Source organism: Bison bison, unplaced genomic scaffold, assembly GCF_000754665.1.
Source record: "Bison bison bison isolate TAMUID 2011002044 unplaced genomic scaffold, Bison_UMD1.0 scf7180017864190, whole genome shotgun sequence".
NCBI lineage: Eukaryota > Metazoa > Chordata > Mammalia > Artiodactyla > Bovidae > Bison > Bison bison.
Genome location: NW_011494762.1, coordinates 1,594,674 through 1,611,804, shown reverse-complemented (window position 1 = coordinate 1,611,804; position 17,131 = coordinate 1,594,674). Strand labels below are relative to the sequence as shown.

At 45.4% G+C, this 17,131-nt stretch overlaps 1 protein-coding gene across 1 annotated transcript in view; it reads left to right on the top strand.

The window, feature by feature from the left end:
- The window catches only part of DLX2 (distal-less homeobox 2), a 109,414-nt gene that overhangs the window by 23,318 nt on the left and 68,965 nt on the right, over positions 1–17,131 (top strand). The window contains exon 4 of the mRNA XM_010843848.1: positions 26–172. Coding sequence (XP_010842150.1) covers positions 26–172 — 147 coding nt within the window. The remainder of the gene's footprint in view (positions 1–25; positions 173–17,131) is intronic.

Genomic DNA, 17,131 nt, shown 5'->3' with positions numbered 1-17,131 from the left:
CGCCGCGCTGCCGCGGAGCCTCCAGCTGTCCCGGAGCGCGCTGCGCCCCGCGCCGCCCACCGCTGACAGCACCCCCCGGCCCTCCCCGCGCCGCCGCCGGCCGCCCACCGCCGCCGCCGGTGCGAGGTGCCCGGAGGCCCGGGGCGCGGAGCCGCTCCACCCGCCCGGCAATGCGCGCCCGGCAGCCTGGCCGTGGTCTCGGCCTTCCTCCGGGCTGGCCCAGTTTCCAAAGCTCCCTCCTGGGGACCTCCCTTTCCCATTCTGTACTCATCATGGGGGCACGAAAACCGAATCCATGGGTGGAGTTGTTCAGCCAGCCTGATAGAACACGAGTTTAAAGAACAAATCTTTATTTGGGCATTGATTTTAAAGATGTGACCCAAAGTTAGGGCGGGTCCCTTTGCCCTGTAACATCTGGACGAAATTGTCTTGAACCCACCAATTCTACAGTCCAGGACAGTCCAAAGACCTCTCCCCTAGAGTCCTGCTAATTCCTCTGGGGTCTGAGGTCCTCCTGCTGCCGGAATCTGCGGCCATGCTCTAGTTCCTCCACCTACCCTACAGCCAAGTGCCCTTCCACTGGTTCCCAAAATAAATCTGCTGGCGTGAAGCAGTTCCTGAGAGGTTTCACTGAAAACAAGGAGGGGGCTTTCCACAAGAAGAAGGGTCACTTCTCCAAGGACACTCTCAACCATTCTCCCCACCCTCTTCCCATGGCGACATCCCTTATGTTTCCACTCTGAGAGCGCCAAACTCCTCTCTCCCTACTGTATACACAGTCACTCTCCATCCCCAGGCCCTTCCCCCAGACTTCACTACCCCGTTTCTACCAAGGGCCCTCCAGTGTCAGGGCTCCCTCTCCTTCAGGGAAGAAGCACTGTTTTCTTCCTGGTACAAAGACCTTCAGTTCCCGCTGCTGTCCTGCTGGCGTCAGCGTGTCTGCTGGGCTGCCAGTTTCTCAAGAAAGTTCACTGGCCTCCAGCACTCCGCTTTCTCATGACAGGACAATTCACATGGACTGCATGGCTGGCTCCACAAGGAGCAGGATTTCGTAAATAGCTTTCAGTCCTGAAATTCCAACAACAGTCTTAAAAACATCAATTGCTGATTCTTGCAGGATGCAGCTGCCATGCTTGCTGGACAATATATACTTAGATTGACATATTTTACAAGCTAAGCTAAATTCAAACTGACTAGCCTTTTCCAAGTCCCTGACAGGTGACTCCAGTGTTCCGAAAGCCTGTCCATACATCTGTGTACCCATTTCAAGATTTCAGCCATGAGCGTATAGCATTTCTTAGGTTATGGTACTATAGATATCTTATAGTAAAGAATATTTTGAGTCTGAGCTGAAAATATTTCCTAAATTTATTCAGATACCAATTTCTAAGAGCTCTGTAATTCTCAAGAATAGAGCTATAAAATAAGTTGAATAGTCCTGGACCTCTTCTTAACCACATTTTATGCTAATGGAAATGCACTCTAAAATGACCAGTCATGTCCTTTACAGAGTAACCTTAAGCCTAGTTACCTAATTTGCAGTTAAATTTTTTAAATGTATGTTAGACGCATAAAATATAATTCCTTCTTCCTTCACTTTTACCCAAGAGACAAAGGCCAATCAAAAAGAAATTTTTTAATCCTGATCTTAGATAACATATCCTGGTTTGTTCTGGATTTTTAAGGATCTGAAGGAAAAGGAAAATTTTTGAAAGAAAGTTGAAATCAGCTTCCCAGAGAGAACATTAAAATTCGAGAGGTTTCCATTTGGAAAGGCTCTAGAATTTTGTCTACTGCCCTTGAATTCCATAACAGAGGCAACAAAGTAGATTCACACAGGGTAGGGAGTGGGACCTGCTGAACAAAGGTGAAATTCAAGTGATTCAAAGTGGTCCAGTCCTCGCTGAGCAGTGGTTGCTTCAAACAGCAGCAAGCCTGTGCCTGCACCAATGTTCTAGGCTGGATAAGTGGCTGGCACCCAGACACTGTCTCCAGGGCAGGCTTAAGATGTCACAGCCGCCCGGGGAGGAGAGCAGTTCTGTGCATGTTAACAAGCTCTGTGGAAGAAGGCAATCCACTTGGCTCAGCACCACATTAAGACTGGGGAAATACAAACTGGGCAAATATTTATCTTTGGGGACCTCCAAGAGACCTCTGGGGGGAGGAAAATAAATCTCTACACATGTTTACTCATAATGATTTCCAACAGGCCCATCTACATACAAGTCCAACATTTCATTAAACAGACTTCTTCAATGGCTGCCGCACTGGGTAAATACATTATAAATAAAGGCACGGACCCTCTTTTCAGGGTGCATGGAGGCATAATGTTTGAGTACATGATACCCATCTCCCAAACCAATCCCTTCGCTGGGGGCCCAGGAAGCAAAGAGTTTGCTGAAGGATTTAATTTCCTTTTTTTGATAGAGTTGTTTATGGAGCGACTTCCATTTGAAGGAGCATATGCTCATTTTCACAGTTTTGGAAAAACAGAAATTTGAAAGAAGGGGAGATTAAAAAAAACAATGTAAGGGTTGCTCACCCTTGATCTATCCAAGGAAACTCAAGAACATTCATTGAACATGATTTTAAAAATGAGTTCCACAGGGCCTATTTCCTCATCTGGCGGGAACAACAAAGCTAATGTTGGACTGCAAGTTTGAGTGCAAGAAGAAAAGGAGCATGACGTCAGACCACCTTCCCACAGCAAGGCCCCAGGTAATGCTGAGAAGGCACTTGGTTTTGGACAAGGCTCTGGCATGACCACACACACACGCATGCACACACACACACACGCACACACTCCTTTCACACAATGGCTTGATGTAAAGAAAGCAGGGAAATCACTCTCCAGGCTACAGATTCTCCTCTGTTATTAGTCACCCTTCCCTCCTCCTGCTAACTCTCACTGGCAGCTGGGCTGGGCAATGACTCAGGAAGCCAGGCAGTGGGGAGAAGCTAGCTCACCACCATGGCCTAAGAAAAATACTGAGGCCTTTTCAAGTATGTGTTTTAGTGGCACTCAGTCATGTCAGATTCTTTGTGACCCCATGGACAATAGTCCACCAGGCTCCTCTGTCCATAGGATTCTCCAGGCAAGAATACTAGAGTGGGTTACCATTTCCTTCTCCAGGGGATCTTCCTGACCCAGGGATTAAACCTGGGTCTCCTGAATTGCAGGCAGATTCTTTACCATCTGAGCCTCCAGGGAAGCCCTTTTCAAGTATAATTTATTCATAAACTTACTAGTGATCACAAGAGGGAAGAAGGGGGCCAATGAAGGGTACAGGTGTGTTTTGGGCCAAGGTGGGAGATGAAAGGCATGTGGACAATAGTTAGTGGAAAAGTGATAGCCCCTATTTTCATGAACGTGACTCATGTAAACTAGCAAATAACATTCTGATAACTTGTGCACACTTCTTCATGAACATTCTGCCATGGGGAGATCTGAGTTCAGCAAAGCACCAACCTCCCCCACAACCCCGAACTCACTGATGAAACCAAGTCCCAGTAGCACTGCATACTACTAACTGGGAGCAGCTTTGCGGAGTATAACAGGATCTCTGGAAGGGATGGTTGAGAGCAACAGCATGAAACTCAGACCTGAGCCAAAGTGAGAGCTGAGTAGCAAGACATACCACAGCCAGATGGAGAAAAAACAGTGCCAAAGCACAGTGTCTTCAGCCCTAAAAGCATTTCCATTGAACATGGTGGCTCCTTTCTCTGTGTATGGTATCTAATTTGGCCATCATGAGTGATAACACCAAAGGAAACACAACCTAAACACATCTGATTGTGTTTGGGGGTAGCACCTGGGTCTGCTCTTTTTTCTTTGGACATAAAGCAAAATGCCTCTACCCTCCGTCTTCACTACTCAGGAAGCAGGGCAACAGCTTGCTCTCATCTAACCCCATAGTGATCACATTATAGACGTCTGCCACCCTGACCCTTGCCTGTCCCTCCCTGTCACAGCTGGCTGCTCACACCAGCCACGACGACATGATTGCAGCTCCAAAAGTGGAACGTTAGGGAGGATAACACCCTCAGATTCTCAACACTCAATCACACGTTCCCCATCCTGATGTTCCAGACTATAGCACTCCCATCTACATGACTTGCATCTGATTTATGGAACAAACCCTACTGCTTCTGGCTCTTATTCAGCCCCATATACAAAGGAATGAGTAAAAGCTGTTTTCTCCACAGCAGTATCTCGCCTCCTTGGCAGGTGGAGAGGATGATGTATGGAATAACTGGCATCTCCTCCTCCTCCTTGGAAAAGGATTCAGCACACACCAGCCCCGTCAGCCAACCCACCAGCCAGCTGACTCTCCGGGGGCCTCGGAGGGCCGAGCAGCAATGCTGGCCCCAGCTGCCAGTTCCAGGAGAATAAGCCACTGCATTGGTTCTGCCCTCTCCTGGAGCCCAAATCCCCAGGCAGCCTCAGCCTCCAAGCCCACAATCTATGCTCCAGATCCCCATAAAAGCCTCTCCCATTGTTATGTGTAATCAGCTAAAACACCACAGGAACTTTCTCTTAAGGCCCTTTCTAAAAGCCTGTCCGTCCCACTAAAGCCTCCCTTTAATCTACCCATGTTTCCTCTATGCATGTATGCTAAGTCACTTCAGTCATGTCTGACTCTTTGTGACCCTGTTATGCTGGGAAAGATTGAGGGCAAGAGGAGAAGGGGGTGACAGAGGATAAGATGGCTGAATGGCATCATTGACTCAATGGACATGAGTTTGAGCAAACTCCAGAAGATAGTGAAGGACAGGGAAGCCTGGCGTGTTGCAGTCATGGGGTCGCAAACTGTTGGTCATGACCTAGCGACTGAACAACAATGGAGACGTTTAGAGTAGAGCTCATGAAATCATTAGGAGCCCTAAAACCCCATCCCCACCTTGAAGCTGCAGCTTGACAGCCCAAGTACAGCCATTGATTATGATGCCAAGATACCCCAGAGTCCTTCTAGAAGTAGCTTCAGAGGCCAGTCAACCAGCTTTTTGCTATCACAAAGACAGCCCATTTCCCTGGCGCATGGCAAGATTTAAGTAAGAAGATCATTCTGACAAACATGGTGGCCCAGGGCAGACTAAACCGCTGTGTGGCTGTGGCAATAAGCCCTGCCATTAACTTAGCATCTACCAAATCATACACACTATCTAGACAGCGTTGACTATATTGTCTCATGCAGTTGCGAAGAGTCGGACACGACTGAAGCGACTTAGCAGCATACTGTCTCATTGAACCCACACCCCAACCTTGTGAAGTTAAGTATGACTCCCCACTCCATTTTAGAGGTGAGGAAATTGAGCCCCAGTCCCAAGATCCAACAGTGAGCAAGCAGTGGTCCCAGGCTCTGAACCCGGTTCTACCTGACTGTAAATTTCCCGTTACTGCCGCCGTCTGAATCTCCCAAGTACGTTATCTTCATGCTAATTTCTGATTTCATTCCCCACTTGTTACAACGACAACAAGACGTTTCGGTGCCATCCCTCCGCGGGAAGCGCGAGCATCATTTTCCAGCTTAGGAATGAGAATAACAGCTCATTGCACCAACAGATGATGCAGTGCCAGGCCATCAGAGAGCTGGCCGCAGCCAGTGGAGGCTGTCCTCTGAGAAGGAGAGGCCAGTTTGAGAAGGGGAGATTTTCACTGCCCACTGAGGAGAGGGTGCAGAAACGCCCTTAATCAGGGGGTCTGCGCCTTTCTGGTTCCATACAGCTTCCTGTTACTTAGCAGACTTGTTGGGGAGGGAACTCTTTGGTGTCACTTTCTCATCACAAGCCACCACAGAAAAATCTCCAGGAAATGAACCCCACTACCTTCCTGGCATTTGCTACCTCACTCCAGCTCAGGTATTTTTTAGTGTATGTCCCATGCCATATTTGTGCATACTTTTTTCTTAAAAAATTATTTGTTGCTTATCTGAAATTCAAATGTAACCAGGGTCTTGTATTTTACCTTGTATTTCACACAGCACTACTCTCTTCAAAAAAATAAGGGTGCTAATAAAGGTCAAAAACTATCACACAGATGGTGACTGGAACATAACCAAGGCAGGTAGGCCCTGAATTAAGTCCCAGAGCATCCTGACCGTACCCACACACAGAGCCCTCCCTTGGGGCCTGATGAGCGTATCTTCCGACCAGGAAAGGCCTAAGCTAAGCAGTTGGAACCCCTAAGCACCCGAAAAGAAGCAGATGAGTCAGTACTACGTTGAGCTCTTTGGATGTAAATACACAGTTCCTTTCTCCTTTCCTGTTGAGGGTAAGTGTCCATGTACATTCTCCTTTGCTAGAGTCAGGAAAACCCCTTCCATCTCCCACACTAGCACATTTTTAACAAAGCAGCTAAGATCTCACCAGCTGAAACTCCTCTTTCACAAAGATCTGCTTGGAGGAACAGATGGGAAGAATGGCAGTTACACAGCCAAAAAAAATTACCCTGGATGCCAGAGCAAGTTCACACTCGTAACCACCAGTTCTGTCCAATGTTTTCATTTTTCAAGTGCAAGCATGTTGTTGAAATCTAGATGCCATTTCAAAATGAGATTTTGAAAGAGCAGCAAGGGGGTTTTAGTAGCCCGGAATTCTTTCCTTCTTTGCTGCTCTACAGCAAAACAAACTTCAGTGTCTCCATCACCTTCTATGGAAAGCCTGTTCTATTCTCCCTGAGAAATCCAACGCCCAACCAACCAGGAGAGCAGCTTCCCCAAGTTCCTGTCGTGGTTCTGAAATTCTGTTTTCTGCGTGGCCTCTCCAACCTGGCTCTTACCACTAAGTTATCTGGACCACGCACCCACAAAAGGCAACACCTGGCTTTGCAAGAACTTAGGACCAACAGCCTAAACCCAGCTTCCTCTGGACAAGCCCAAGCCCCCCGCCCCAGGCTACCCACATCTGTGCCAGGCAGTCCCTTCCAGCTTCCTAACAGCCTGGTTCAGTGCATCTGAGCTCCAGGCCTGGGGCAAGACCAGGGTGACCTGTGACCTTCACCAACCCTAAAGCAGTTTCAGTTATTTTTCTCTGGGTCTAGGGCTGGTGGTTCCTGAGGGGGCAGCGAGCCTGCCCTAAGGAGGAGCCTATCCAGGAAGATAGGAACAAGAGTCTCCAAGAGGATATTTTATTCAAAAAAGCAAAATTAGTAGCATGCCATTTTATACTGGAAAACTTGATTATTTTTGCAACACAAACTATAGAGAAGAAAGGGCAAACATTTACAGGGATCAATGTTTCACATTTTGTAGTAACAATAATAGCTAATATTTGAGAGCTGCCTAACACCAGGCACCATGCTGAGCATTTTACAGGCATTATTTGGTTTACTCCCCAGCCATCCCATAAGGCAGTACCATCATCATCCCCCCAGGCCCCTTGGCTCCTCAGCCAAGTAGAGACAAAGGCCTGTCCCAGTGAGGGACTGAATCCCCACGCCTTGTCAAAGTAAACCCTCACCATCACTCCATACCATATTCAAGGACCAGCTCATGTTTAGCCATTGCCTCAGACACCACTGGCTCTCTCTCCTGCTGCAGGGACCTGAGACTACACTGAGAATCAGGAAAAACAACTATAAAATCAGTTATATGTGTCATTTCCAACAGCCTACCATACACATGCTGCAGAGTGTCTGTAGGATAAAACTAATAAAATCATATGTAGACCTGGCTCCTGCTTGTTAAATTCTTGCCAAGGAAGAAAATCTTTAGGGAAGTCCAGGCAAAAATCAAGTTTGGCTGAATATCTTCAGCCATTGAAAGAAATCAGTATGTCACAGCACTTGATTGGTGCCTTGACACAGCAAGTTCTAAAGCGATGTTATTCTGAAAGTGGGACAACTTTATAAGCAATGATTGCTTCTTTCTCCCTATCCCCCTCCTTAGGATGACTCTTAAGGGGTCATTCATTCACTAGACAGGCATTAATTGAGCTCTGTGATGATGAGGCATCACTGGCATGGTGATAAACCCAAGATGTATCGGGTGCCAATCCTGTAATTGAGAGCATTAGAATTCATTGGGGAAAGCTATATACTTTTTAAAGACAAATACATGTGTATTGTTTTTCTATTGCTATGTTAGCAAATTACCACAAGCTGATTCTCTCACAGTCTTGTAGGTTAGAGGTCTAGGCACAGAGTGGCTGGGTTCTCTGTTCAGATCTCACAGGGTCGAAATCAAGATGGTCAGAGCTTCTCAGCTGGGGCTCGGTATCCTCTTCCAAACTCATTCGAGTTGTAGGCAGAATTCTCTTCCTTGCAGTTATAAGACTGAGATCCCCATCTCCTCCATGACTGTCAGCCAGGCTGCTATCAGCTCCTAGACACCACCTCCCTCTCTTGCCACATGGCCTCCACCTTCAAGCCAGCAATGGCACCTATCAATAGAATCATTTTGCTTTGAATCTCTGACTTTCTCCTGGGAACCAGTCAGAGAAAACACTGTGCTTTTAAAGGGCCCACTGGATTAGGTCAAGTCCATGGCACCTCATCCTAGTCACAGGTTCTCTTTGATTCACATTCAAGGAGAGGAGACTAGATAATTGTGCGGGTCACTGGGGGTCATCTTAGAATTCTACCTGCCACAGTATGCATGCATTTATGTAAAAATACTGTGTTTTCAACCATTGTTGACAGTGGTTCCCCGCCCCACCTCGGGGAGATTAGAACATGGGAGGAAGCAAGGATGCTGGCTTCATATACACCATATAGTAGTCAAAGAATAAATGTCCTGGATGAAATATGCAAAGGACCCTTGCTGAGAAATACTAAACTAAATGAAACAGAAAGAGCATTAAAATTTGATGGAATGCTAGCGCCCTTCTTTGCATAACAAAAGATCCATTAAAAACTGACATGGCTCCTCTTTTACAGTGATAGATTCCCACCCATCAAGCAAAGAAACTAAATGGATAGAAAGTAATGCTAAGTCACATAATAACAGAAGCCCAGTAACTTCCCAAGGACATCCCTGGTGGCTCAGATGGTAAAGAATCTGCCTGCAACGCGGGAGACCTGGGTTCGATCCCTGGGTTGGGAAGATTCCCCTGCAGAAGGAAATGGCAACCCACTCCAGTATTCTTGCCTGGAGAATTCCATGGACAGAGAAGCCTGGCGGGCTACAGTCCATAGGGTTTCAAAGAGTTGGACATGACTGAGCAACTAACATATAGCAGGTAGCAACCTCCCAAAACAGGACTAGGCCTCTTGCTAAAGGAGGAAATATTTCTTTTCTTAAAGAGATTTCTACTTAATTATTCACCACCTTCTTCCCCATTGATTGTCTGCTTGGAGGATACTTAAGTTTAACAGGTCAACTAATGCAGGGATCAAGCTAAATACTGCTCCAAATGGTGGTTTATACTAAGGGAAAACTTGATCTTGAATCTCAGCCCTGTGGTTTAGCACACTGCGGTGGAAGCCAGAGGACAGAGGAAGGCTATCCTGAGAATGAGGGTATTTCCTGTGGAAGGAGGCAACTCTGGGGAGCAGAGGGCAGGGGCATAAGGTCCTTGCTTGGAGGACCTTGGAGGTTATCAAGTGTTTGAGCAGGGTCCTGAATGAAGAGAAGTTTTGTATTTTTGAGATAAGGCAGGGAGAAGCTCAGCAGTGAAGAGGAAGGGAGTAGGGCAGTGAAACTAGAGCAGGTTACTTTTTTTAGGAGGAAGCTAGAACATGTTTGGAGGCTGAGAAGGGTTCAGTGGAAAGATCAGAATGAAAACCAGACAAATGACACAAAAGAAAAGGAGAAGAAAAGGCAGGAGGGGATGGGATACAAGATGCAGCAGGAAAGTATTAACTATGGGCACTTCTGCTTTTGCAATATGAGGAAGGAAGAAAGGATGGGTGAAAACACAGAGATGTTGAAATGGCTAGGAAGAGGGAGTTAGGTCAGATTGCCTCGGTCTCAGTAACTGGTCCTCCACCAGTGAGGGTTTTAAAAGTGCAATCTATCTTATATATTTAGAAAGAGCCCACTGTTTCCTCTAAATATATCCATCCCTGCCATGGGGGGTTAGGGGAAGACAATGTTCAAAATTAAAAGGAATAAAAGCACCCATAACTTAGGAAGGAAACTGGCATCTGCTGAATTATTAGTATTAAAACATGACATTTCACTAAAAAGAGATGGAGACAGAAGAGAAGTGTTTCTTAAGGACACAGAAGAAAAATGTGCAAAGTAGCCAAAGTCCAAAGGTTCCTAAAAGAGAGCCACCAATACCAGCTCCTCTACCCACAAACCTTCGGGAAAATGTGTCTTCACAGTAGAAGGACCCCTGCCATGACCAGATGGATGGGGAAAGTCCTGTTTACTCAGCTTCCTTCCTATTTGTCTATAACCAGCCAGGTGTTTACAGAAACAGAGAAAAGTCATTCCCCTATACGTACCAATATGCTAGCTCAATAAACGGCAGGGTTATCTTCCATTAACATTTTGAAGGAAATGTTATAATTGTTAGAGAAGAATTGGTTATTTTGTCTCTTGTAGAAAGAGTAATTTTGTAATGTACCAAAGGTATCTTGGAGAAGGCAATGGCACCCCACTCCAGTACTCTTGTCTGGAAAATCCCATGGACAGAGGAGACTGGTGGGCTTCAGTCCATGGGGTCGTGAAGAGTCGGACCCAACTGAGCGACTTCACTTTCACTTTTCACTTTCATGCATTGGAGAAGGAAATGGCAACCCACTCCAGTGTTCTTGCCTTGAGAATCCCAGGGACGGGGGAGCCTGGTGGGCTGCCGTCTATGGGGTTGCACAGAGTCGGACACGACTGAAGCGACTTAGCAGCAGCAGCAAAGGTATCTAAATTAAGTAAAGAGTCTGGGGGAAATTTTGCCCAATGAAATCAGCTTTTCCTAAGTGAGCAACTACAGCAAAAGGAGGGGTAAATGCTTTACCCACTTCTGGCCAATAACCAGTTCGGTCTCCATGTTTGTAAATAGATCACACAACCTTACCACCCCTAATACAACCTTGTCCTCAAATCTAGTTCTATCTGACAAGTTAGACCTTACTGCAGCTTGGGAATAGAGCTTTGGTTCTTATAACTTTTCAATAAATCAGAAACACTTCAATTTAACTGCTTTGGGTCAGTTATGAGCCATTATTCAGTGGGAATTGATGGGTAAAAATGATATAGTGCAAATAAATGCGGAAATTTTTGATGCACCAAGAAAAAGAATGATATATATGCAGTGCCGTTATACTGCAAATATTGTAAGTAATCAAAAAGGTTTGACATACTGTGTGAATTTCCGGGAAGGTTTGTTATGTCAGTCAAACCATGTAAAGAGTGATGTGCATTTTGAAACAGATGCTAAGATTTAGCAGAAAATGACAAGCTCAAACGGCAATATAGGAAGAGAAAGAGGGAGAAATAGATTGTTTTGATTGCATTTCTACAGTCATCTAAGCAAAATCCAGGCCAGCTTTTTACAAAAACCTACCTAAGGCAAGTCACAATGAAGGGCTGGCTGGCAAGCCTCTAACATACCCTAGAGAAATGTATTATGATTCAGGAATATTTTTAAAATGTACTATTCAGCAAGAATACCGTAGCTGTCCTATAGATTAGAAATTTGAGCATGTTCAAGGCCATTAAGGACAGCCCAGAGCAAAATAAAAGAGAGCAAATCTTGGTACTGTTAGGCTTAGATATATCTTCCTTAAAAAAAAAATGAGAAAAGGAAAATACATTTTTTTATTTGTACTGTAGCCCTGGAGCCAGTGCCAATGTAGCTTGCTTCATCCCTGCCTTCATATGTTGCATCAGGTGGTTACGAACAGCTGCCACCTGTAGGGGTGTCAGTGCTGAGGCTCAAAGAGAGATTGGGAGTAAATGAGGACAGTGCCCAGCGGAGCAGGGACAGGGTGACCAACTGTCCTGTTTGCCCAAGACTGAGGTTCTTCTCAATACTCGAGACCCTCAGTGCTAAAGGCAGAAGAGTTGCAGGGAAACTGGGAAGACAGGTCACCCTAGCAGGCACAGAGGAAACTGCAGGAGTGGGTCCTGGTGGAGACTGAGCAGGTTACGGCTGCACCACCCCAGGCTGTCAGAGAACTGGGACTGTTGTTCCTGGCTTGGTCCCCCAAGTATGTATGCCATGGCGAGGCTCCCTGAAGCTGTACACTCTACCCAGTACCCCTTCCTTCCCTGGCAGGTACCATGGAGAACTCAAGATGCACAGACACACACACATATACACACTATATATCTCTGCTGTAAGCATTTTATATTTACATGCTAGAAAATAAAAGAGTAAGTTACAATGTTTATAAAAGTAAGGGAAAACGAAAGGAATAAAGCATTTCATTCCCTAGGCTCTGAATCATACTTATTTTGATTAAAATTTTTTCTAATTATAAGTAATATCCTCATTATAAAAAAGTATACAGAAAAGAGAAAAAAAATAAAAGAGCCGACTCCCATTCTATTCAAGTATGTGGTGTGTGCTAAGTCGCTTCAGTCATGTCCAACTCTTTGCAACCCTATGGACTGTAGCCTGCCAGGCTGTCTGTGGGATTCTCCCAGCATGAATACTGGAGTGGGTTGCCATGCCCTCCTCCACCCAGGGATCGAACTCATGCCTTTTGTATCTCCTACATCGGTAGGCAGGTTCTTTACCATTAGCGCCACCTGGGAAGCCCTATTCAAGTATAACCACTCTTATACACTTAGATGGACTTCCTGCTCTATACTTGACAACATATTAAAGTAACCTGGGAAGCTTTTGTTAAATAGTGAAGCATGGACATAGCCCCCAGAGATTCTGATTTCATTGGTCTGGTCTGATTTTATGGGTCTGGCATCGGTTTGTTTTTTTTTTGCAGTGCCAGGTCTCAGTTGCCATATGTGGGATCTTCGTTAGGATATGCGGGATCTTCAGTTGGGACATGCAGGTTCTGGTTCCCTGACGAGGGATCAAACCCTGGCCCCCTGCATTGGGAGCGTCGCGTCTTAACTGCTGGACCACCAGTGAAGTCCCCAGCATCACTATTTTTCAAAGTTACCTCCAGAGATTCTAAGCCTCCAGAAAATCTGGGAACCACTGCTCTAGGCCCTTTTCAAAGTGTCAATCGCCTCACACACACAGAACCATACACACAAACACACACATTTACATCATACCTAGCACGCTTTTTTTCACTCAGCAATATTTAGTGAATAGATACCCATGTCAATAAACCAATTTTATAATACTTTAAGTGATAGCAAGATATTACAATGTATGGTTTAATTCATTTAATATATTCCTATTGTTGAATACTTTTATTGTTTCCAGATTTTGCTCTCACGGCTGGCCTGGGAATAATAATTAAAAGTCTGGGCTTTAGAGTAGGCTTGCTTTGGTTTGAGTCCCAGACACGGCCTGCATTAGCTGAGAGTGACCGTGGGCAAGTCATGTAAACTCTCTAGGCCCCAGATTCCCCATCTGTTAAGTGAGGGTAATAGTGGTGCCTGTCTTTTAAATGAGATAATACATATAAAGCACTGACCATGAGTTTAAAATGCATTTGATATTACATAACTATTCATCTTTGCCCATTTCCTAAATTATTTTCTTAGAAAAAAAGCCAGACGTTCAATTTTGAGTCTAACAGTGTACATAATTTTGAGACTTGTGATATGATTACCACACTACCCTCCCACAAAAGTGTAAGTTGAGAGTATCATGTAATTACCAAAGCATCTATTCTTAAAGTAAGAGAGGCCTCCACCCACTTCTTCACCCCTTACTCATGTTGCACCAATTTTATCTCTTAAGTTCATGATGTAGTTATGATGCATGAACATGATAGAATGATCTGTAAAATTTGAAAATAAGTTATAACATTGCTGTAAGAATTGCATTTGAAAAAGATGATAATATCTTCATTTATTTATAATTTATCTCCTAATTGCCTGGCCAAAATATGTAGTTTAGGGGAAAAAACATGCTATAAGACAGCTAATAAAATAGACATTTAGGAAAAAAGTTTACTATTTGAAAAAGAAAGGGAAAGATATGAGACAGTCATGAATTTCAGCTCTGAGCTTCCTAGCAAAACAAGTGAAAACAGAAACATATTTTCTACTCCAAAATAAAAAGGAAGCACATAACTTTATCTAGAAATAAATGTCTTCCTGTTACTAAATTCTAAAGAAAAGAATTACCATGCATTTCTTTATGTAAAGGCCACCAAGTAACATAACAAACAATACAGTTTGGCCCAAATTTGCGGTAGATGTTAAAACTTTTTCAAGTGACCATTTTTCATTTGGATCCTTGGAAAAATCATCAGCTTTGATCACCAAAGAGGCTGAAAAGTCAGCCTTCAGTAGTGAGAACCATGAGAGTTAATTTATGTGCAATTTAACTGGGCCACAGGATGCCCACATATTACAGGGTCCAGCATTATTCTGGGTGTGTCTTTGAGGGTGTTTTTGGATGATATTAATTAACATTCAAATCAGTAAACTGATTAAAACAGATTGCTCTTCCTAACGTGGGTGGGCCTCATCCAATCAGTTGAAGGCCTGAAGAGAACAAACAGGCTCACCTTCCCACGAGTTAAAAAGAACTGCCTGACTGCCTTCTGCTGGGACATCCTTTTTCTTCCTGCCTTTGGAAGAAAGGCAGAAACATCCAGTCTTTCTGGGCCTCAAGCCTGCCAGCATTCAGACTGGAACCATATCTCCCTCCTGGGTCTCCAGCTTGCTGACATGTCAGCCTCCCTCATCATACGAGCCAATTCCTTAAAATAAACTTCTTTCTCTATCTGTATACATCCTATTGGGCCTGTTTCTCTGGAGAACCCTAACACAAAAATTAATGAGCCTTTCATGGATTTTCACACAAACAGAGGCCAGAGGTAGAAGGAGGAAATTCTCATTAATAAACCTCCATGATCCATCCACCTCCAGTCAAAGGTTTCCATAGCAACCTGAGTTCCAAAGCAAGGCTCAGGTCACATTTCCACAAATTGCAATGGAATAGATGAGTGGAAATAAGCAACCCCTTATGATCCACCAAGAAAATGAAGAATAATGAAAGAGGAGCACCAGTGCCTGAGTTGAATTAATTTACCAAGATTTAGGACTATGAAACACTGGGCACACACACAGAGATTACCGAATTTCTTAAGGTCAAAGCAATGTTTTCACACCATTACCATTTCATACATGAAGAGATTTTTCTTCCTTTTTCTTAATTCCTTCAAGCTCATTCTGAGAGGCCACATGTTACTGTATCAAGAGTGTGAGTGCTACAGTCTTACATTGTGAATACCAATCTCATCATTGGCTAGTTGTGATGACCTTGGACACGTTATTTATCATATGTACGCCTCCGTTTGCTCTTTTGTTCACTAGGAATAAGAATCTAACCTGTCTCAGGATCTAACCAATAAAATAGAAACTACTTCTAAGCATTTGCAATAGAAAGAGCTCAATGCAGGGAATTATTTCCACCGATGAAGGGGAAGCTGAGACAAGGCAGGAAGCTGCTGCTGACCCTGGAGTGGAAGACAAAGAGAGGAGATGAAGTTATGGAAGTCCCGGGTCAGCTGAGGAAGCTAGGTCTCTGAGTGCTCGTCTGCAGCTGCAGCCGGAGCAGCCTCCCAAGGCAGAGGTGGGGTAGGAGAGGGGACCTCCCTGGCTTCTCCCATCCCCCCACCTTTCAGTCCTACCAAAGCCTTCCACTGGACACACCATCCAGATGCCACCTGGCAAACACACCCTAGAGTTGGCTGTCCTGAGGCGCAGAGCAGGGACTCCATCTGAGGGCCCAGGGCCGCAGAGCCAGCACAGGGCTGCAAGGCTTAAGTGACACCACTCATAAAGTCCCCTGGTCTGCTCTATGCGGCAGAGTCCTTTAAGTTGTATATTTTAGATTGGGGCTGTTGTGTCTCACCCGCCTCTTCTTCACTCCCTTCAACAGATTTTCCACTCCTTATGGTTTCTCTTTGTCCTCCTACTTTCTCATCACCCAGTTCTTTCCTCCCACTTCCTCACCCACACTCAACAGCAGACAGCAAGTTGGCTAGCCTCCCAATGAAACTACAGACTCTATGAAATCCGAGGGATGGTGGTGTCAAGTTTGGCTGCCAAAGCCAATGACGTCCTCCTCTTCCCAGAGCTGGAGTCCCCTGCCTCCACACACCAGCTCACAGAGGCATGGCCACACATCAAGCGTGGTGCCAACACAAGCAAGACAAGAGAATGTGCTGGCCTTTGATCCTGAAGATGTCCCTTGGCAGACCCATCACCAGGGGCCATGCAAGCTTGTGCACTTTGCCACAGAGTTATCTCCTTCAAACACCCTGGAGAGGTCTGCTGACCAGGAGAGTGAAAGAGATGACCTCGAAGTCCCCTTCTACCCCATCCTACAACATTCCTAATAAAGTCAATTCCTATTTTTTTTAAAAAAGGCCCTCATTGCAGGTAGATTCTTTATCATCTGAGGGCTTCCCTAGTTGCTCAAACGGTAATGAAAATGAGGGAAACTCAGGTTCACTCCCTGGTTTGGGAATCCCCTGGAGGAGGAAATGGCAACCCACTCCAGTTTTCTTGCCTGGAGAATCCCATGGACAGAGGAGCCTGCTGGGCTACAGTCCACAGGGTTGCAAAAGTCAAACTCGACTGAGCAACTACCACAACTCCTATAAGGGGCCTCACAAAATGGAGGTCACCCCCACAGCCCAGCACACACGACAAGTATAAACCTAAGTCAGCATGCACTTAGGGGAAACCTCTGTCAAGGAACCTTGTCTAACCCCAATAACAATCCTCAACTCAGCTTTAGTGAGCTCACCTTACCTAGAAAATAGGACCTGCTGGCGGGACACGACTGAGTGACTGAAATGAACTGAACTGAGCCCTGTAGGAAAGTTCCCAGCCTCCCAGCCAATCATGTGCTGTTTCCATGTTGCCTCTTCTAATACACTCTAAGACTCACTCTTGCACAGAAGTCCTCCAGAAGAGTGCTCCACTGCCCATGAGGCACTGCTGCTGCTAAGTCACTTCAGTCGTGTCTGACTCTGTGCGACCCCATAGACAGCAGCCCACCAGGCTCCCCCATCTCTGGGATTCTCCAGGCAAGAACACTGGAGTGGGTTGCCATTTCCCTCTCCAGTGCATGAAAGTGAAAA